Raw genomic sequence first — 21,963 nt, 5'->3', positions numbered from 1 at the left:
ATGAATGGGTAAATAAATAAATACATTTAAGTATTTATGAATTAAAAAAAAAAGTGTACACAAGAATCGCACCGAGGAACTCAAGAATACGAGCCAGGATCGTTATCACTCAGCCACGGGACGCTTGAATGGAATCATGTATAATTTATATATAAAGTGCTCAAAAACTTTAAGTTCGTTTTTCTCGATTATATTTGAGTATTGCACTTTAGTATTTTACAGGTAGTACACTCACATGGTGTACTACCTCTACACCAAAGATCATCAAAATCCGTTACCCCAAAGCCGTAGGCTCTCCTTGGTAAGATAAACATAAAAATAAATGCGTTACTTGAATAAAATCAATCATTACAATAAGTTGTATCTTTAGGATCCTAATTCAAATAGGCATAAAACAAAAATTATTTTTTCCACAGTTTGTCTGCAAGATTAAAACAAACAAATCAAATTCACCCAAACATTTTAGAATGAAATTTGACATCGTAAAATGTTTCGTTATTCTTTGGAAATTTTTCATAATTTTAGTGAATTAAATTACAGAAGCAATATTTGGAAATTAAATTACAAGATTATATGAATTTCAATTCTTTATTGTATGAACCTTAGTTCGTTACAAGGGGGCTAAAGTATTACATAAAAACTGAAGTTAGTACAATTTAACAAATCTACACAATAAAAGTACTACACAATAAAACACAATAATAATCGTTTTTATACATATTATGTAAATTTGAAATTAGTAAAATTTAACAAATTAATTAAATAGCTTAATACAAGATAACACAAAATAAAATACACAAAAATAATCATTTTTTTGAAAAATTGAAATTAGTAAAATTTAACAAATTAATTAAATAGCTTAGTACAGGATAACACAAAATAAAATACACAAAAATAATCATTTTTTGAAAAACGCGATAAATTAAATATATCTTTCCAGGATTTAAATCTTGTCAAATACTTTTTCCTGTATGTTTCAAATTTGATACAGTGAAAGAACACGTTTCCAAGTTTCATATGTTCGCAAACTACAGTTATTGCAAATTTTGTCAGGGTCTATTATTAGTCTAGTGTTATACGTCATAATATAATTTTGACCACATTTCAGCTGTAGAATTAATCGCTTTACATGATAATTTATGTCCATAGACAAATATTCCTCACACATATAAGTTGTTTAAAAAATACGATATACAGTAATTGAAAATGCTTGTTCTTTTCCAACAAAGACCAATCTTCTTCTATGCTATACACTTTTATAATTAATGTTTGATAACTTTCGATCAGATAGATTTTCGATAGCTCCTTTTAGTTCTTCCATGGATCTTGGGATAACCATAGAAACGAGAAACCGTGTTGATCTAACAGATTTTTCAATGCCAACGTCCAGTAATATGCATAATTATCTATCATTAAACATAATTTATACAGTTTGTTATACGCTACTTTAACATAAATGACTGTTATCATGTAGTTTCAACAGTCTAATCCAAAAAGAGATTATTGCTTTTATTATTAATACCGATGTTCTAGAAACACCGAACTTCAATCGCAAGATATAAGCTGGAATTTTATAGTATGAAATAAAAATTCTTCGAAGATCTAAGGCAAGAACAATTTCCATTTCATCCTGATAAGTAATTGTCTGTATAGGAGCAGCATAAAGAAATACAGATGAAATCGAATGGAATAATTTTATATAAATATGAACAGAATTAATTTTAGCTTTTGAAAGAATAGGATACAAAGAACCTAGCGCCATTTTAGCTTTACGAATACTATAATTTTTAGCCTGTAAAAACTGTCCAGAAAACGAAAATAATACTCCCAGGCATGCGAAATTTGAAACGACTTGTATAGGCTGACCATCTCTCTCTTGGTGATAGTCTACCACTCTTTTTGAACACCGTCACTTTTGTTTTTGAAACATTTATAGTTAATCCATAGTCATAACAAAATTTCTCTAGAATTGTGTAATTCAACTTGATCAGAGAGAGAAATCCCAGGTAGCTCAGATTTTAGCAAGTCACACTATTAAAGCATTAACATACAAATTAAAAAGCAGTCGGCTCAGAATCTCATCCTTCAAAACTCCAATATCAATACCAAATGAATCAGTCGTTTCGGCTAAAATCTTTACTCTTGCAGTGGCTTTGGAGTATATGTCAATTATAAGGTCAATTATATGTAATTATGAAACTGTTTATTCATACCCATTCTTTTTAATAGAGACCATAAAACTTTGATTAACGGTATCAAAAGCAGATAGAAAGTCTACAAAACAGCATAAAGTTTTTCCCTCTTTTTCTGCAATTTTAATTGTATTAATGCATTTAACACAAATATTTGATTCTGGCAAGATTGGCCAGGTCGAAAACAAAATATCATATTAATAATCCAATCTTCTAATCTTTTATTTAATAAAGATGTAAATAGTTTACCAATTACAGGAACCAAATATATAGAACGATAATTTTTGGGGTCATACACATCGCCTTTTTTATACATTGAAATAATCAATTCATTTTCCGGAAAAGTAGAATTTTTTTTAATAGAATTAAAAACTTCCAATATTGTAAGAAGAAAATTTTCTGAAAAACACTTTAAATTTTCTATTGTAATAAAATCGATTCCAGGTAAGGTACCAGATTTAAAACGGCTAATAGTTCCTTTTAGTTCTTCCAATGCAAAACATCTGAAAAACATTACGTTTCTATTGGAAACACTTTATAAACATCCATGGACAATTCATCAGCATTAATAAGTATAGAATGTTCTTTAGAGAAGTGGCATAATAATTGAACCATTTTTCCAAAGGAATTCTTGAATTACCCAATGAACTTTTACGTTTAGAACTATTAATTATTTGCAAAAATATTTTAGAGTTTTTGCATGTCACCAATCTGCTATTTAAGTTCCAAAAATAACTGGTTTTTTTGACATAATAATTTATATTCTTTTAAAAAATTTTTATACGAAACATAACATTCATCCGTATTTAATTTTTTCACTTTCTTAAACAATCTCCATAGATCTTTTCTCATGGAGTAACACTCCCTATCATACCATGAATTTGTTGTATGCGTTTTAGAAGTTACAGATTTAACGTCATAAATTAACTCTAGGGAGATTGCTACCTTAGCGTCGAATTCCTTCTTCAACGTTCTCCTTTTCGGCACTTAAATCAGAGAAAATCAGTTGTTCCGTTGAATCACCTGAGACATTTTTTTCGCTTCCTATTTGTTTTCTTATATTTCGTGGTGATCCGTCTTGAGATAGCGGTGAAAAAGTTTTCCTTTCTGAGACGGAAATTCTGGCATTTTTCCAGAAGAAAGCAAAAGTGAATCAGATCAAAGAGAACAAAAAAGTTTACGCCAACAGCAATAAAGAATATGCTAACATAACAATGACAAACACTTCAAAACAAAGAATAGTCTGCTTAATCAAAGTAAAAGTTGAACAAAATAAATAATGTTTACACATTTATTTATTTTGTTCAATTTTTACATCAATTATGCAGTTTATTCTCATTTTTATGAGGTATTTACATTAGAAAGTTTTTAAAATTGTTTAAAGTTATCTTTTTGAGAAAATACATACTTTATATCTACTCTAACTTGCAATACGTTGAAAGCTTTTTTAAAAATCCATTTAAATTTACTACTATTAATTTCCTTATCATATTGTGTGTAATGTTTTCAATTGCTTTTCTATCAGTGCTGATTTGATTGTGAAGATGATAAATTGGGGAATAAGGCAGATATTTCTCCTTCAATCCTAAAATTTGTCAAAAATTTTTGATAATCATTATTAAAGGATGTGACCGTGTATATAGCAGAAACTAGTTTCTTTTTTTAAACTAAAATCTTCTTCAGTAACTTTAACCAAATAATTCATAACAATAGACAATACTCCTTATTCACTATGAAGTAAAGAAAAGATTTCCTTGTTAACAAAGAAATGTTATCCACACAATTTTTTAAATTTTTATTTTTTAAATGAAAATTTTTTATCTCAGGACTTACCCCTTTTTTTCTTACTTTATTTATTAGTGAATCATACTGAAGATATCCACTTTTGTTGTTTGTTACAATCAAAACTAAATGCAAAATTTTGTTTCTTTTTGTACAATTGCTACAATGACAATGATTTGCTTAATACAGAATCTCTAATGCAACTGAATACAAATGGCAAACAATATGTAGTCTAAATGAATTTAGAGAGAAAATCTTATATTCAATAAGTTTATATAATAAATATCATAATTTATATCTAAATCACTATAAGACTGTAATTATTATAAATATTGTAAATGTTATAATTACTGTAAAATAATGAATATAGTAAACACATGAAAATACTTACTTCTTTTAAAACAATTATTTTTGTAGCTTTTTTCAAAAATTGTATTTGATGTGTAGCTAATATCCTCACTTTATTTTTCAAATATTGCATAATGCATCTAAAGATAAATTATATAAAAATGTATGACAATAATTAAAATTATATTCATTTATTATTCTTTAAATAAATATAATAAAAAAACACGCAAGTATTACTTTTCAAATATATGTTTGGCAACAGCAGCATCAACTGCACTTAGTGGATCATCCAGGATAAATATATCAGCATCCAGATAAAGTGCTCTATAGTAACAACAGACTATGAAGCTTAATAGTTTAATATTGTAATTATTAAATATATTTTAGGATACCTTGCCAAATTAACTCTTGCTTTCTGGCCTCCACTAAGGCTAACTCCTCTTTCTCCAACAAGTGTTCGATCTCCATACGGAAAAAGGTTAATATCCTTCAAGAATAAGAAAAGTTTTATATTAAATATTTCTTACATATTACAAATTTGAACAGAAAAAATATATCAATAATTTTCAAGCTGCACATCAAATATGATTTGTAGATATAAAATTTCGTTTAGTTTCAGAAATTATAATAAAGTTTCTATATTTTAAGTGTCAATTATAATTTAGATATAATATTATAGATTTTTAAAAACAAAATATTTCTTAATCATATATTTTTCTTTATTGACAATAATTACACAATGATATATTCTATAATAATAAAAAATTGATTTCTCTATAAACATCTTTTTTTTATTTGCAAGATTTTGTAATTCATATAGATTGTATATGTGTGTTTATACCATTTATGATGTTCTTTTCTTCTAGACACTCCTTTTTTTTCTTTTTTTTTTTCAAATGTACTGTACAGCACATTTATAAAACTGAACTAAATCTTTACCCGATTTGATGACTTTTTAGGTAGCCTTCAGTTTAGATGATTTGTTAGAATGGTTTCCAAACGTTTTTCAGAATATTATATGGAACAGGGATTAATCATATGATTAATTCTTCTTTCTAGCATAGGAATTATTAGTAGAATACCATCACGATTTATTAAAAATAAGAGGAAGAGGAATTAATACCAAGATTGATCCCTGTTTCTCTTTATCTAAGAAATTATAATAGGGATTTTATTAATTTATAAGGTAAATTTAAAATGCTCAAAAAATAGAGCAAAAGTAAACTTGAGAGATTTTAGACAATGAAAGATATGTTTGAATGATTCATTTCCAGTGGAATTATAGTGGATTTATCTTTTCATTTCCAGTACTTAAAAATGAAAAGATAAAATAAAAACGCTAACAAGTTTTATATTTAAAATTTCATTCTAATAACATTGCCATGAGTATTTTTTTCTATTGAAAATATATTGTTGATTCAAAATGTGAAATCCCGGACAAAGTCTGATTCTTTCATTAAACGTACAAAAATTCACTTCATTTAAAGATAATATATTGTTAACGAAATATGTATAAAATATGTCTGTCGCGAAGGTATGAAATAAACAAAGTAACCCGTGCTCAACCCGTGACCTCACGGGTTGATGAAAACACAAGTGTCTAGAGTCTAGACCGGGTGTGGCCAAACTTTTATCCCTTAGGGGCTACTTTTTTGGTAAAATATAGTCTGCGGGCGACTATGAATATGGGCAAACAATTTTAGGATTTTTATATGCGCATGCGTTAACATTCATTTGCATTCTTCGGGATAAATACAAACAGTGTGGATACGTTGCACAGACATTCTATTATTGTAAGAATAAATTATCGAGTTAAGAATTTTAAACATTAATTTAAGTGAAAGCAAATTGTTCAACTTTAGCTTCGCGGGCTACTTTCAATACCTTTGCGGTCTACGTGTTGGCCATCCCTGGTCTAGACCAACGAGCTAGAATATATGTACTACATACAGTGGTTGTAGCGACACCAATGTTGAAAGAAAATCACGTTGAATATAGTCCTCCATTTTCCTTTTAATCAAGTGGACCATTCATGTTGTTAAAAACAATAAGCTAAAATATTCTAACTCGTTGTGTAAAAGTGTGCAAAGGAAAGGAAGCGTTTTAACCCTTAACTGAGATGGTACGAGTCAAATGACCTTACTTAGTTTTTCTTTTTTAATTTTGAAAGTAAACAACAAAACATTTCATTCTATTATTTAAATTATACTCGTATACACAATTTAAGTATTCATGCAGTTTTGGAACGAAAAAAATCAAATCGAAAATAAATAAGTTGTTTAGTTTATATAAACGAACATTCGAGAAGCGTAACTTTTTGCCTTCTCGAATGGCCGGACGGTGGCGGCTTCAAGGAATACGCTATTTTGCCAGTCTATTACTTATAGGTCGTTGGGTTAAACCTGAAAACCATCCATTCGAGTTGTCTAGTCCAAATTGCTATGGTCAAGCATTTGACAAAACAAGTATTGGCCCACCAGTGACCGAGTGGATAAAACCACTGAACACTTGTATGGGTTTGCTCCTTGCCAACGGATGGGTACGTTGAGTTTTCCGGGTTTTCTTCATACTAATTACACCAAACTAGGAGCCAGTTTCCCATGAAAGACTTCCCAGGAGGCATCCCCCTTTGACAGATCATCCATATGTCTCGTTGCCCTATACGAATAAAACAAACAATAAAATTTCGCGCACCGCCACCGCTGGTACCGCCCGAAAATTGGTCGTGGACTAGGTGGAAACCGGAATGCCTGTTGTTTTTTACTTTAAATTCTTATATTTTTCAATCATTTTTAAAATTATTTTCTGTAAATTATATATGTGTTGTATGCATTGATTGTAATTTAATTCAAACAAACTACTTTGTTTGATATTCCTTTTAAAATAAATTTTTCAAACATATTAACACACAACATAAGCTAAATTAAATTAATTTACTTGTAATTTAATTGTTAATTGTGGCTGTACGCTATGTTTTTTATAGTTTTATTTTTACTTCAATGTTCTATCCTTCACTTCCTGTTTCTTTGTTCTATTGTTTTTATTCTGTGGAATGTTCCTTTTCGAAATTCTTTCCCTTATTTGGTCGTTTAAAATATCCTAGAACAAAGGAAGGATGTGCCACTCATGATGAATAAGAGGGGAGGGGCAGATGAGATTCGGACTCGAGATGAGAGGGTGGTCATACAAGCCTTCTGGTACGTTTTTATTAAATTTTTACTTTTCCGTCCATAAATTACGTAAGGGTGATTTCGGCCATTCTTGACCCCCACCCATCCCTGTGTAAGAAACCGTAATATATTCTTTGATTCCTTCATCCCCTTTCGTATCTTACGTAATATTTTGGCATGATTTTTTAGAAAGATTTTAACCAAAAAAAGTTTTGTTATTTAATTAAAGGACAGATTGAACTCAATCTTCAATTCCAAAATAATGCTCTACGTAATGAAATTGAGCGGTAAGCTTATTCAAAATGAGATCCTACCCTTCTAACATTTCAGGTGGTTCAGCGTTGAATATGAATTGCTCGAATATTGAAAATAATTGCATAGAAATTCATTTGCAAGACTTCGAATTGTGGAAAACAATGTTTAGTAAGCACCGCTTTTCTCGCTTGCTACGATTCTTCCATGGAGAATCGTGCGAACATCCTCCCTAAACAAGGAAAGACAAAACAAGCACTGCATTCTGCATGCTAATGCAGAATGCACTAAACATGAAATTTATGTTATTCGTTTAATCAATTGTAATATTTTAATTGTTCTCAACTGTTATAATTTTCAGATGGTACTTAATTCCCTTCATATGTATCAAAGAAGAATTGTCATAGGGGAATGTGGCCCCAAAATCTATAAAAGTGGAAAAAGGTAACTATTAAAGATACATTGGATATGATGTTATAGATTAAGTACTGTGTTCNTTTCAATCATTTTTAAAATTATTTTCTGTAAATTTTATTTAATTTTAATTATAATTATTATTTTACTGGAGACTGGAGTAACTAAAACGTTCACTCACTTGTCACATTCTTTTGCTTACGAGCCATGCATATTTTTCGAGCTATCTTTTTGAAAAATTCTAAAACATCCCATGCTTATTATTTATTCGCACAATCTTGCCCAATGGGAATCAGAGCCAGATTGTAAAGTTATTTTCTTACAGATTTTCAGATAAGTTTTAATAATTTTCGACTGAGAAAAAAGGTGTTCACAACTGGCAACTGTGACTGAAATTCTCAAAAAAAAAAAAAAAAAAAAAAAGTAAGCAGGCTGTGCATATATGGGGTAACATGCTGGCCAATGGCCAATAAATAATTTTCGACAACCAAAAACTTATCTAGGCTATGGATGTCTTTTCTGTCTTGTAATTTATATTTAAGCACACTAAGAACCTTCAACAGTTGAAATGTTGGCAAGTTTCGATGTAGCAGAATGTAAGTTACGTCGTCGTTCATTTTAGTCAAATTTTCAAGAAGTACAGTTGCGAAAGTTTTGACAATTTCGTTTAGATCGGTAAATCGGACTTTCAACTGGGTGATAATAATAATATATAGTGTTGAATTAAATATTTTAAATTTCGAAGTACTTAACAAGATCCTCTATTTTGTCTCGGTTCAGCTCATCGAAATATCTTTTCCACCAATTTTTCCGGAAAAAGACATTTCGATATGGAGAGGATCAATATGTAATGACTTTAGTAACCTCACCAACGTCATTGCGAAGCTTCTTATTGTCTAGTACGTTTTTAAGGAGCTCTTCTGCTTTGGAAATTTCCTGCTCAGGAGACTGCAACATTTTTGATACGACATTTTAACTGACAATATCTTTGCCCACATGATAATCATAACAATGGAATCAAATATTTCAAAGTATTTTTCCTAATGATCGTCTGATACGGAAAACGAAAGGCTTTCACGTAGTTATTTCTGGAACTCCAATGGACAGAAGAACAACGTCTCTTTAAGGAGACAGCTGAGAAGATTCTGTTTTAAGTAATTAATGCTGTATACAAAAATAAGAGTTTTTCAAGCAATCTTTTAAAGCAATATTTCTTTTATCGTTTTTTTTTCGGAATAAAAAACTGAAAAATTACAGAACTGTCAAAGAAAACATTAATTAATCAAAAATATTTAAAATAAAAGTAGTAAAATGTAAATAAAAAGCGCCATGACAAAATATACTGTTGACCATTAAAATTGCTACACCAGGAAGGAAAGCAAATAGCAGAATCATGTTTATTGCATACATAGAGTATAATGGAATGAAGACTTGATTAAATTGACAAATAATCTTGAGGTACAGAACACTCAGCATGTTGTACGTTTCATGAAAGTTTGTTTTTGTTGCGTGCCATCTTCATGGTGTAGCAATTTTAAAGGCCAACAGTGTATAAATTTTTTAATTCTACGCTCGGTAAGTGGCTCATGCTAATATCAATAGCAACTGTTTTGGGGCACCTGCTGACTACCGACAAGCGCCAACCGTCCTATCTATTATTCAATGTAAAGCACTGCCAAAGACGCCAAAATTCAACTTAAAAGGCGTAAGCCTACGCTGTCTACCTAAAGCGCTATATAATTGTCTGTAATTTATGCAAGTTTAAGACTAAATGCTTAAACCAGGGATTGCCAACAGTTTTTGCCCCCGGGCCGAATTGGAAAGAAAAGTTTTTTTTACTGGCCAAACCAGAGGCTGCCCTAAGAAGATTTTGAGGTGGTGCGAGATCTCATTGTGGTGTCACCCCGTAGAGACTAAATTGTACATAGAGATTACAGATACATTTTTCACATTATCATGCTTTATCAACGTTCTACGCTGTACTTAAGAGATTTGTAATGGAGGGTTAACTCTAAACGCAAAGTGAGTTGTTGACCTTTTTTTTGCGTCAGAAGTTTTCATCGAGCTATTCGGACTTCAGTAGCTAATATTGAAAGATTTATCACGGGCCACATAAATCCATTACACGGGCCACATCCGGCCCGCAGGCCGTATGTTGGCCATGCCTGGCCTAAACTCTAATCTTACTTGCCAAGACAGTAAATTAAAATTTTCCATAAAATTTTACTTTACTATGTTAATCGAAAAGAAAATCCTGTCATGTAGGTCCTGGAAAGGTATTTTGTGGTGTTTCTTTCAAACTAAAAGGATTAAAGTGCTTCCGCTTGTCTCCAGCCCCATTAGGCTGGGGCCAGAGACAAGCGGAAGCATTTTAATCCTTTTAGTTACGTCCTTGCTCGTTATTGACAATGCGATCTACGTATGAAATGCAAGATTTTAAACTGATATGAAAATTATCATCTGTAATTTTTAAATTTATTAAATATATTAACATTCAATTAAGTTTAATTTTAAAACTTTACCTTTTCTAAAGCCGATACGTGTAACACATTATTGTATTTTTCTTCATCAAATACATTTCCAAATAAAATGTTTTGTTTGACACTTCCGCCAAAAACCCAGGCTTCTTGAGAAGCATATGCAATTCTTCCTTTTACTTTTATTTCACCCGAAGAAGAAGGAAGTTCGCCCAGCATTGACATAAGCAAAGAAGTCTATTGAGATAATTTAAATACTGAATTGTACATATATTTTATTTATTCATTCAAATAATGTTTATTACTATTTAGCATTATAATTTAAAATTTAATTAATCTTTTTCATGTGAAACAATAATTTTCTGAAATAATATAGAGTTTAGCTTATATTGTTACATATACTGATACTATTAAAAATACCTTTCCAGATCCCACTGGTCCAATAACAGCTAATAATTCTCCAGGTTGCACATTCAATGTTATTCTTTGTAACGTTGCTTCACCATCCTTGACATAAAATAATTTTAATTAATACGTTTAATAAAAAAAACACATTTTTTTTAATTTATAAAAAGATTTAAAATTATTAAATTTTATTTCTATTTTATTCATAAATATCTTATTATTTTTATTTTATTTTTTTAATCATTTAATAAGGGCGCGTGCACACAGCGAATGAGTGGACACGCCCTAATGGAAATTATCATATTGAAAAAAATTAGACTTTACAATTACAGATATCATTTTAATCCCACTTATTACGGGTTTGAAGCCCATACAGAGGCAACCGAATGGTGAGGGAGGAACCTTACATTCCAAAAAACCGCTCGACCGATCGGATTAGAGGGTTCCTTAGAGTGGTTGGCTGGTGCCTTAACCGTCTCGGTTACCGGGCCGTCCATTTGTAGATTTTGAAATATAGTCACTATCAAGCTCTTTTATCCGATTCCTGCTATAAGGAATGATACCATTTAGCATCTCTCGTGGTATTCAAAGCAAATAATTCTGGTGTTACGAGTTTCTTCGAAATGTATTTATAAAAATTCGAAAGTCACACCAGTGAAAGTAGGAAGGACTCCGTTAACATCATCAATTTTCGTTTTTTTTCCTAGTGGCATTGTGTCTATGTTTTGTTATACTTGTGCACTTTAGTGATTTTTTATCGTAAAATTTTAGTGCAATCTTCCAAGCTTATTCTTAACAGTTCTTAATAATATAAACACAAAAGTATATATGCTTAATTAATATTATAAAATTAAAAAGTTACATTCGAAAATAAATTCGAATTTTATTTAAATAAAATCTGAATACATTTTTTGTTTACTGACAGTGATGGCGCTGCCAATACGTTCCAGTTTTAAAATTTAGTAAGATTGATATGAAGAGTAATCTTCCAGTATAAAAAGATTTACAGAGACTTTAAATTCAGAAAGTAAGGCTTGATATCAGTTATATTCTTTGAAGTGAACTGAAATAAATAGATATTTCATCTAGAAAAATTTCATTAAATAATTTGTTATCTGTATTTCGTAAAAATTCTGAAATTGCAAGACACCAATGTTGGAATTTATTGTATTTACAAACAGATACGATAAGATAGGAAAAAATATCCGAACTTATCATTTTATCTTAACACTTATCGTCCATTCCGTCACAAAATCCTTTATTAATAATTGAAAGGAAAAAATATCGTAAGAAAATAGTGAAACGTTTTCTAAATTGTGATAGCATATCAGTAATGATAAGCCTATAAAAACTGCAAATAATATACAGGAAGAAAGAAATGAATAAATATTGTTTCTTAATTTTATATTTTAGAGAAACAAAGGAATTAAAGGATGAAGACTTTTTATTTCTACATATTTTCCTTGCATAATCACTTAGGAATTTAAAAAAAAAAATTTAATACAGTATTTGCTCATAGTAACTCTTTTTAATTATTCAAAAAAGAAAATAACCTGAATATAAATAGCGAATTAAATAGTTACAGTATTTATAAAGTACTATAAAAATAGACTAATTAATTATCTTGAAGTTCGTTTATTAGTTAAATATCTTATTTACCTTGTTCCAGGAAGCAGTAACTTTATTCATCCAAATTCCACATTGATTTAGTTTTGGTCTTAAATTAGAAACAGTCATTTCATTCTCTTCTTGTTCTTCTAACAGTAAAAATCTCTGATAATTAAAAATAACTATTAAAATAATTTTATTCGATAATAGAAATGCTTACAAAAAAAAAATTTAAAATTTTGTGAAAATTTCTTTAATTAAACTATTTAATGCTAAGCAGGCATTGGTTTTCAAATTTTTAACTAACCTGTAATCTTTTAAGAGAAATTAATGCTTCAGCCCCTTGAGAAATTCCATATGGAAAAAATAGTGTCATACATAGTCTTAAGTTGTTAAATAAACTGATACTAACAAAAACTGTTCTAGCTGTTAATTGTCCTCCGAGTAAAATATAGGTTAAAAAGGATAAAAATAAAATTAGTTTTGAAGAAACGAAAAATAGTGCTATGTTTATTCCTCGTAGAATTGATGTTTGCCTGATCTTCTTAATTTCTTTTCTAGAAATATAAACAATTATATTTCATCCAGAAAAGAAAAACTTAAATAAGATATTTTTACCTTCTAGCTTTATCAACCAATTCAGCAAATGCAAATTCCCAAGTATACATTTTGATTACACGCATGCCAGCTACAATTTCATTCATTAATCGTATTCTTTCATCTGTCAGTTTAGCCGTTTTCGATCTAAAGAATTATAAGATTAAATCATATTGATAGTTCAAATCAGTCTATTTTACATTTATTGTTTTAATTGACTTACCTGAGTTTGGAAAATAATTTTCCCATTCCACCTTGAAATGGAATATACAGCAATAATACTGAAAGTCCTGCAAATGTAGCATATCCTAAATATCTCCACAGAACAAGTAACATAATTGCTGTTTGAAGAGGTCCTGCTATTAGATGTGGTAAATAAATAATACACTGGAAAAGGTAATTAATACAAATATTGTATCATGATTATCTATATTTAAATTATTCATTACTGAAGAAAAAATTATGAAATATTAATTTTTACAATTTTAAACATACATAATCAAATCGATTGACATCGTTTGATAACAGATTAACCATCTGGCCGACAGTTGTTTTCCCTAAAGAAGTATGGCTTAACTTTAACGCCTAAAACAGAATTATTTATATTATTAGATGTTATTTTTATAATTTAATGCATTATGACTAAGTCTAGGGGTTACAAAAATATAATGAATAGCGATTTTCAACTCACTTTTCTATAAATAATACTGCAACATGCTATTCTTATTCTCATTCCAATTCGTTGAGCTCCGAAAAAGTAGACATGATGAGTAAATACAAAACAAACAGCTAAAAGACAAATACCCCCTGCTGATAAATAAGAATCAAGCTCCTTTTCTTTATTCTTATTAGCGTAATAATCGACAATGACGCCTAAGAGATAGGGTTGACAGACACGAATTATGCATTCCTTCAAAAGGGGAAACAAAGAAATAAAATAAAAATATAAATTTTTACACAAATTTTAAAGAAAGTTTTTGCAATTACTTCAACTAAAATAAGTGAAGCATGAAGAAAGTAAAGACATCCAAACGTTCTTATAACGGCTTTCAACAAACTTGGATGTTTCTTTTTTAATTCTTTGTCCCATTGTCTGAAATCAATAGAAATTATTAAATGTTTAATCTAAAAATGAACAATGTTTAAGATATTGTAAATAATATACGTATTTACTTTTGCAAGCGGTCACCTAATTTTTCTGAGCAATCTGTTTTTGGATTTCGATACAAATCATTTACTTCGAGCTCTGTTTTGTATCCTTTCAAGAACAATGGATATAACCAACTGAAATAAAATAAATTATTAGTTTAGATTTCAAATTTAATTATTTAATTAATTTATTTAAAGTTACAAAAATAATGATTAAAAAATTTGCCCTATGTTTTATTCTTATTCTATAACCATTGTTTCGTGTTATCAATCAAGACACGTCTTACTTTATAGATAAAGAAGTTAAACGGTATTTCAAGGACTATGTTAATTTAACTGAAATTATATAATTCATCAATTCTAGTCTATATATGAAATTCCAAAAGAATTGTGGCATTGAATTATAACTTGGCTTTTGCCATTATAGTACCGTGATTATCGTAGTTATTTGAAACAGATAAATAAACGAGATTTATCTATCGTAAATATAATGTAGTCATGAATAGTTTTATAGTTCATGTTGTCAGGCTCATTTGGTCTGGGTTCACGTTTACGGAGATCTCATAAACATTTGTTACAAAGTAACATTTTTGGTGTATTAAGAAAAATCATTTTTTTGTGAAATTTTATCATGTTAAACATGTAATGCAGTTTTATAAAATTGTATTGTGTTCTTTAATATACCGAGGGCTCAGAAAGTTAAATATCGTTGTAATATTGTAGCAAATATGCGTTTTTAATTAATATACGATAAATACATTTAGAGAACTTTTCTTGAATTTTATTTTTAGAACTGGATATTTTTATTTATTTATTAACTTTTTCCGTTCTGTGAGCACTAAAAGAGTCACTTTTTAACAAGTCTATTATAGTTCGGTCAGGGTAGTGAGGACACGTCCTACATATCCGGACGGATCCCTGAAAAATTCTTGGTGTTTTTGACGCTATCCCAGATCCCTCAGAATGATGGGTAATCCGACCAGCATCGTAGTTTGTATTTGATATATAATTGGTAAAAATCATAAAAGAAACTTCCGCAAATATTTCAATTTAGTTAATAAAAAAAGTCTAACTTATAGTTCCTATTTTAAAATTTATATTAATGTGTGTATTGTACAGGAATTGAAAACTGTTTAAAGAAATATTTAACTAATTTAGAATCTATATTTAACGAGCAATTATTTATTGTAACATAGGCACAATGCTGGGCTACAATTTTAAATCATATTTTTAATTTATTTAATTTAAAATATATGCTCTCCACCTCTGATTAGTACTGTAGTATCTTGCCTCTGTACAGAGTACCTTTCCTTTAAGGATAGAGTCATGCCAGTCATCTGTCTAACACTTTCAGGGAAAGTTTTTGAATTGAAATAACATGACTTTCGGTTTGCATTGGAAGTTCGAATATAGTTAATCGAGACCTCCTACCCATAAGATTTCCATATCTTGTCTCGGATTTTATCTACATAATTCCGTTCTCAAAATTAAGGAAAGACAAACAGACGGACGGACGACAGTAGAAATTTATAGGTCTACAATTTTTTCAAATTACAGCCCAACAAGATAAAAATCTCAGATTTCAAAAGAAACCTGGAAATTTAATGTTTGTTTGTATTGAGAGTATGCATATAACAATTAAATTTTAAAAGTCAGTTTATTTATATATATTTCATTATAAAGAACTTTAAAATATTTTTTAAACCTGAAAAAAATTAGTTATAAAAATAACATATTTCACAAAATTTTAAAAATTAAGCAAATTTGATTATTTTGCAATTCGTTATTTACTGATTATAAAATTTTTATATTAGGCCTATTCATTAAATAAATTTTATCTGTGGATGATTATTTTAATTTCTTTATTCTAAAGAAAGATCTCTATTGGGATAGACGATACGATTAGATAAATAGTTTTGTAATTGCTTTATCACTTATAAAGTTTTAAGATAACAAATACATATTTTGAAATATCAACATTTATCTATAGCGATTTAAAAATGAAAAATTATAATCGAACTTTGAGTTTTATAATCAACCTTAAGTAAATCTGCATTTGAACGAAAAAGTAGTTTATGCCTCTATACTTTTGTATAATTTATATTACAGGTAACCCTCGTATAACACGGGAGTTACGTTCCAAAAAATTGCCGTGTTATGCGAATTCGTGTTATACGAAACAAAGAACTAGTACGAAAAGGGAGTTAGGTTCCAAAAATTAAAAAACATACTGTTAAATCCTTATTTAAATCGGATTTATTATTCATTTTTTCACAGGTAAAATACTTATTTATTATTTAAGTAAATATTTTACCAGAGGATTATTCATCCTATATGATGATCTCAGCATGAGCATCATCAACTGGTAACAGTTTTTGGGTGCGTTCGTTAATAGCGGTCGCTCTGCAACGGGAATGTGCTATTGTTTGCAGGCATTTAGGAACGACGGTGAAAGAAAGATGGCGGCGCCCGCACTATCGATAGTATCGTAATGGAGGAATCTATAATTCTAAAATGAACTTTTAGAGGCAAAAGAAGGGTCCCAATTGTAAAATTTAACCATTAAATCTATTATTTGTTGAAAGAGCATTCAAAGTAGCCACGAAAACAATTAGAATGCTCGCGCGGAGTTACGCGGAGGTATAAAAGAACGCACTCTTTATTACATTTTACGTTGTACGAGGGTTTTACCTAATTCCCGAACCGTGTTAGAGTGAACCCGTGCTATAAAAGCACCGTGTTATACAGGGGATGTTCCCAATTCTCGAACCGTGTTAGAGTGAATCCGTGCTATAGAAGTGCCGTGCTATATGGGGGTTACCTGTACTGGTATTGCTGGAAATTTTTAAATTTTTTCAGGGTTTGTTTGTTAAGTTAGGGTAAATCAACACTTGAGCGATGCCTTTCGGGAGGTCTTTTTAAGGGTAACTGGTCCCTATTTAGGCATTACAGACATGGAGAAAACCTGAAAAACTCCACGTCCTAGCGAGGCGCAAATCCACGATCCCAGTGTTCAGGGAACGGAACCGCTTGACCACTGGTGGGACGCAGGGAGGTTTGTTTATTAGGGCATTGATGTTATTAAATTTTGACGATAAAAGGTCGAGTGGATGGGGAGAGAGGGACGTTATGTAGTAGGTCACACTTAATGACGATTTTACTTGTTATTAGTATTTACAATTTTTTATAAAACTCACCCCTGCCTAAAAAATTAATCATTTTGCCATTTTATAAAAACTAAAAATATAAAAAGGCTTTTTAGTAAAATGTAATAATACATGGCGCCACTAAATGTTGCCGTGAACGTTAAGGAACTCATTACTAGATTTTTTTACATCGAGGACATTTTTGTCTTTGCTTCGTACTATATAACTGAGATGAAATATATATTTCTAATGCAAATAGTTCTCCATTTTGTTTGAATATTTAAAAATCTTGTAATTTGTTGACAAAGTATAAGAATACTACGAATCAGTTTCAATTTTGTCCATTGCAATATCTTAATGCGCGGCCATTCAGCCGATTTCTATTATCTAACATAATGATATGCGGGCGTATCAGATAAGATTACAACCGACCTTTTTAAATGAATTGTTTAAAATTAAAATTAAATTACTATATAAAATATATAGGATTATTAATCAAAATTAACTTATTACCTTATAATTTGAATTAAAATTAAAATGATAAACTTCATTTTTATATAACTATTTTCAATCATGTTTGAAGAACACTTGTGTAGTCTTTAACTAGCTTTCTTAATGCAATTTACAGAATTTTGAGCTAAATACTTGAAAAAAATAGTGATAACTTTTATAATTTTATTATACAGTGCACTACATAAATATTTGCACTAAAGTAGCAACGAGAATAAATGTTTGCATTAAGTTGCTGAAATGTAAAGGGAATGCGCTGGTGTTGTTGAAGAAATGACAGATAATCGGCAAGCATCGATTAATGATCTGAGTCACTCTAAAAATAATTTTCTTGCAGCGCTAAATGCCCTCAAACCACCACACTGTTAACTTTGACTGTCCGGATGAATTGAATGGATGTGGCATGATTTAAGAAAATAACTCAATAAAATTCCTGGTTATTAGACAGGACGAAAAGTGAAGACAATTTAATTCCTATGTCCTTAATGTTTTAATTTATTGTTTTTATATTATCTATTTGGACCTTGTTTATACGAGGGTTATTTTTTCAACCTCCTCTACGCATTAAAAAAAAATTGGAAGCACGTGAGACAGGAACAGGGTGCACACCTAGTGAATAGTATATTCCCTCACCATTTAGCGTTGTGCCAAGCTATTTTAGACATTTGCTGCTGCGCAGTAAACACATAAATATGGCGCCGCCAATCTAGTCTCCCGCCAACTGTGATGTAGGCACGGTAATTCGATTTCTACAGGCCGAAGGGCTGAATGGAGGTGAAATTCATCGAATGATGTGTAATGTGGATTACGCAACCCCAATTTTATGTAACGTTTTCATCAAATAGTTTAAAAGAAACAATCATCCATATCATTCGCTGTCGTGATTGAAATTAATTAAATAGGTGCTAAAACTGACGCAATTACGTATATAGGCACTTCGTAAAGTGATGCAATAACATCAAAAAAATTTAAAGTATAATAAAGAATAATATAATATAACAAATTTATAATTATTTTTTTAAAGCACGATTGGTTATAAAATTAAGATGAAATTCAATAGTATTATTAATAAATGTTGTCAATGTAATGCTCATTTTATAATAAGTAATAGATGCGTAGATATATTTTTAATTTATAAATAGCTTTCAAAAAATTCCAAAAATAAAATTTTAAATTAAATTATTTGACAATAAACCGACAAATAATACTTGAATAAAATACAATGTATTCAAACAAAATATGAATATTTGTTGCCATAACAAAATAATACTAAAATTTTCTTTTTTACAATTAAATAGTCAATTTTACTTTAATTTTTATTTAATTAAAACAAAAAATATCAATTTAATGTTGTTTGTGAATAATTTTTTTTGTTTACATATTCTGCATTAATAATAAAATTTAAAGTTTACTACCAAAAACTACTGTAAAAATATTAAGTCTTTTGCATTATATTTGATATATTTAAATGTAAGAAAAATATTAAATCATAACACTTTAAATCCATATCAGAAAAATGTATCAAATGCACAATTCGGCTAAGTTATTTTTACTCGTATTCTGAAAATGGATATACGAACACGCGAGCATTTTAAACGCATCCGATCCTTACATTTTTCTCTCCAGAAAAAACAATTTATGTTATTCAAATAATATCTGTTTTTAAATGTTAAGGATAAACGATACGAATGATCGATGGCAAATAATTATTGCTACGCGAATGAAAAAATTAGATATAAATAAAATCAATTAAATATTATAGAATCTCTAGATTATAAGAATTAGATATATTTAGATTTCCATAATTTCTTTTAAAATAAAAATTCTAACAATAAAATTAATGTAAATTTTATTTAAATTGAATTAAGTATAAATTACTATTAAACTAAATTTTTTGCAACGTTTTATTAACCGGGTGAGGTTGGTGCTCTGTAAAGCGCATGTGCGAATCTGGCTTTTTGGATGCTGACAATATGACAATACAGCGCTTCCACTCCGCCACTAATATTCGAATATACAATAGCAATCTTATCTTTTTTTTTCACGTGTAGTATAGAAATTTGTAATAAGATACATAATGCGGTTATAATAAAATATTGTGCGAAATTTAATATGTATTTATTTTTTAGAAATACAAGGGAAGCGGCGCATCCACCGCTTCCAATGACGGCACGCCACTGGGTGACATGGTTCTAACGTACTGTATAAAGCAGTTTAAAACACACAGCTTCCGGGGAGGGCCACGTGTGGCCTACAAACTCTAGCAACCGGTTAAAACACGCACATGTGTGCGGTCTCAAGCCATACTTGTAAATGCACATAGTAAAGATCAAAATAAAAAATTGTCGTAGAGAACAACGTAAATTGACAGCAATCGGAAGCTCGATTGACATGTAGCACGCGACCAGCTTACACAGTTCATACGCTTTACATAACCAACTTTGACATCGAATATCTCACTCGTCAGATCGAATTTCAAAATTCCGACTACATCACATCGGCCTTGACGAGTTGTAAGTTATATAATCTCTTCAGTAATATTGACTGTTGTCATAATTCAAATAATGAAGGAATTAAAGAGAAATATTTAATTTTGAAAGTAAATAAATATTAAGTTAAATAGAATGTTTGGTATTTTTAAGTTAGGAATTTCAAAATCTCGCTGCTAGATATTATGAATATCAATTTTACTTATCTCTTCTAAAGGTCTTTAACATTTGTATAATAATAATCAGAAGATAAGAATATTTTTTAAAATAATATTTTCCTATTTGATAACAGAGTTACTAAATTCTCAAAAATTCGTGAATGTTTATTATATTCTAAAATTTCGTAAATCTGTAATAATTTTATTTGGATTTTAATTATTAAAACTTTTATGCATGGAATAAAGCAATTGACCATCAAATTGTATGTAAAATCACTTTAATACGTATCGGTTGATTTTCTCACAGCAACTCCAAGTTATTACTTAAGACTTTATTGTAGTATATTTTTAAATAGATTGTACAGTATATCATGACTATCAAATGTTGAAAACAAATAATAGTGTATTTTCTAGATACTAATTTATTTCTAAAAATAACTGCACAAGTGAAATGATAGAAAAATATTAACTTTCAAAATTGAATTAGAAAATTTTAATCGAAAAAGTCATTTTCATGTAAAGATCATTATTACACTATCTTAGCGTTTACATATTGACAGAAACCTAAATTTTTCTGTTTGCCCAATTGTACTTTTTGTTTTGGATATAACCTCAGGTAAAGGAAACTCGGGGGAGTGATGGTAATAGTCCCAATGAATGGATAAATTTCAAGTCTTGTTTTCTTATATAAAATGCTATAAGAGAGCGTTTATTATGAAGAAAGAATTTTCGGTTTTACAGAATTGGCGCATTTGGCAATGGTGGTATGCAAATTTAGTTCACTATACTATACATTATTGGAAAAAAGAAGAAACGGATCCAGTGGGTGCCTCACTACAGTGGCTAGAAAATATAGTGTCGAAATCGAGCTTATTTTATGCCCCTATATTGGAGGTTGCCGCAAGAGGCGCTGCTGTCAATCGTTGTGCTACACTGGCTGTATCATCCTATGTTTATATTGGTTTTAAGTGGGATTTTTAAGCATAGTAAATGTGCTGTAGCCAAGTAAAAGAATTTAGATTGATAATAAATCATATCACTAGCAATCAATTATTATATAGTATTACTTTATTAACATTTATGAAGGAATTCATTTTATTAAAGCTAATTAAGATTCTTATTAAATCAAATAGCCTACACTGTATTGTCTATTTTTACATTACAGCTGTTGAGTGCTGTACAAACAAGTATTATTTAGAGTACAAGAGTAATCTACTCTTGTTATTACCTTATTAACAACAAGGTTTATTCATATTTACTAAAAAA

General features: G+C 29.5%; 1 protein-coding gene across 1 annotated transcript in view; it reads right to left on the bottom strand.

Moving 5' to 3' along the window:
• Window positions 1–21,963, bottom strand: part of LOC111631701 (multidrug resistance-associated protein 4-like) — an 85,268-nt gene that overhangs the window by 52,522 nt on the left and 10,783 nt on the right. Inside the window, exons 2-14 of the mRNA XM_023376007.1 lie at window positions 14,419–14,529; window positions 14,233–14,338; window positions 13,937–14,155; window positions 13,741–13,830; window positions 13,469–13,632; window positions 13,267–13,392; window positions 12,956–13,205; window positions 12,700–12,813; window positions 11,056–11,142; window positions 10,681–10,872; window positions 4,715–4,809; window positions 4,560–4,646; window positions 4,366–4,462 (exon numbers count right to left, since the gene is read on the bottom strand). Of these exons, the coding sequence (XP_023231775.1) occupies window positions 4,366–4,462; window positions 4,560–4,646; window positions 4,715–4,809; window positions 10,681–10,872; window positions 11,056–11,142; window positions 12,700–12,813; window positions 12,956–13,205; window positions 13,267–13,392; window positions 13,469–13,632; window positions 13,741–13,830; window positions 13,937–14,155; window positions 14,233–14,338; window positions 14,419–14,529 (1,738 nt within the window). The remainder of the gene's footprint in view (window positions 1–4,365; window positions 4,463–4,559; window positions 4,647–4,714; window positions 4,810–10,680; window positions 10,873–11,055; window positions 11,143–12,699; window positions 12,814–12,955; window positions 13,206–13,266; window positions 13,393–13,468; window positions 13,633–13,740; window positions 13,831–13,936; window positions 14,156–14,232; window positions 14,339–14,418; window positions 14,530–21,963) is intronic.

This window comes from Centruroides sculpturatus, unplaced genomic scaffold (genome assembly GCF_000671375.1).
Source record: "Centruroides sculpturatus isolate CEXI.00-Female unplaced genomic scaffold, Cexi_2.0 scaffold515, whole genome shotgun sequence".
In the NCBI taxonomy this organism is placed as follows: domain Eukaryota; kingdom Metazoa; phylum Arthropoda; class Arachnida; order Scorpiones; family Buthidae; genus Centruroides; species Centruroides sculpturatus.
The sequence above is the reverse complement of the archived record's forward strand: the minus strand, read 5'-3'. Positions and strand labels throughout refer to the sequence as shown.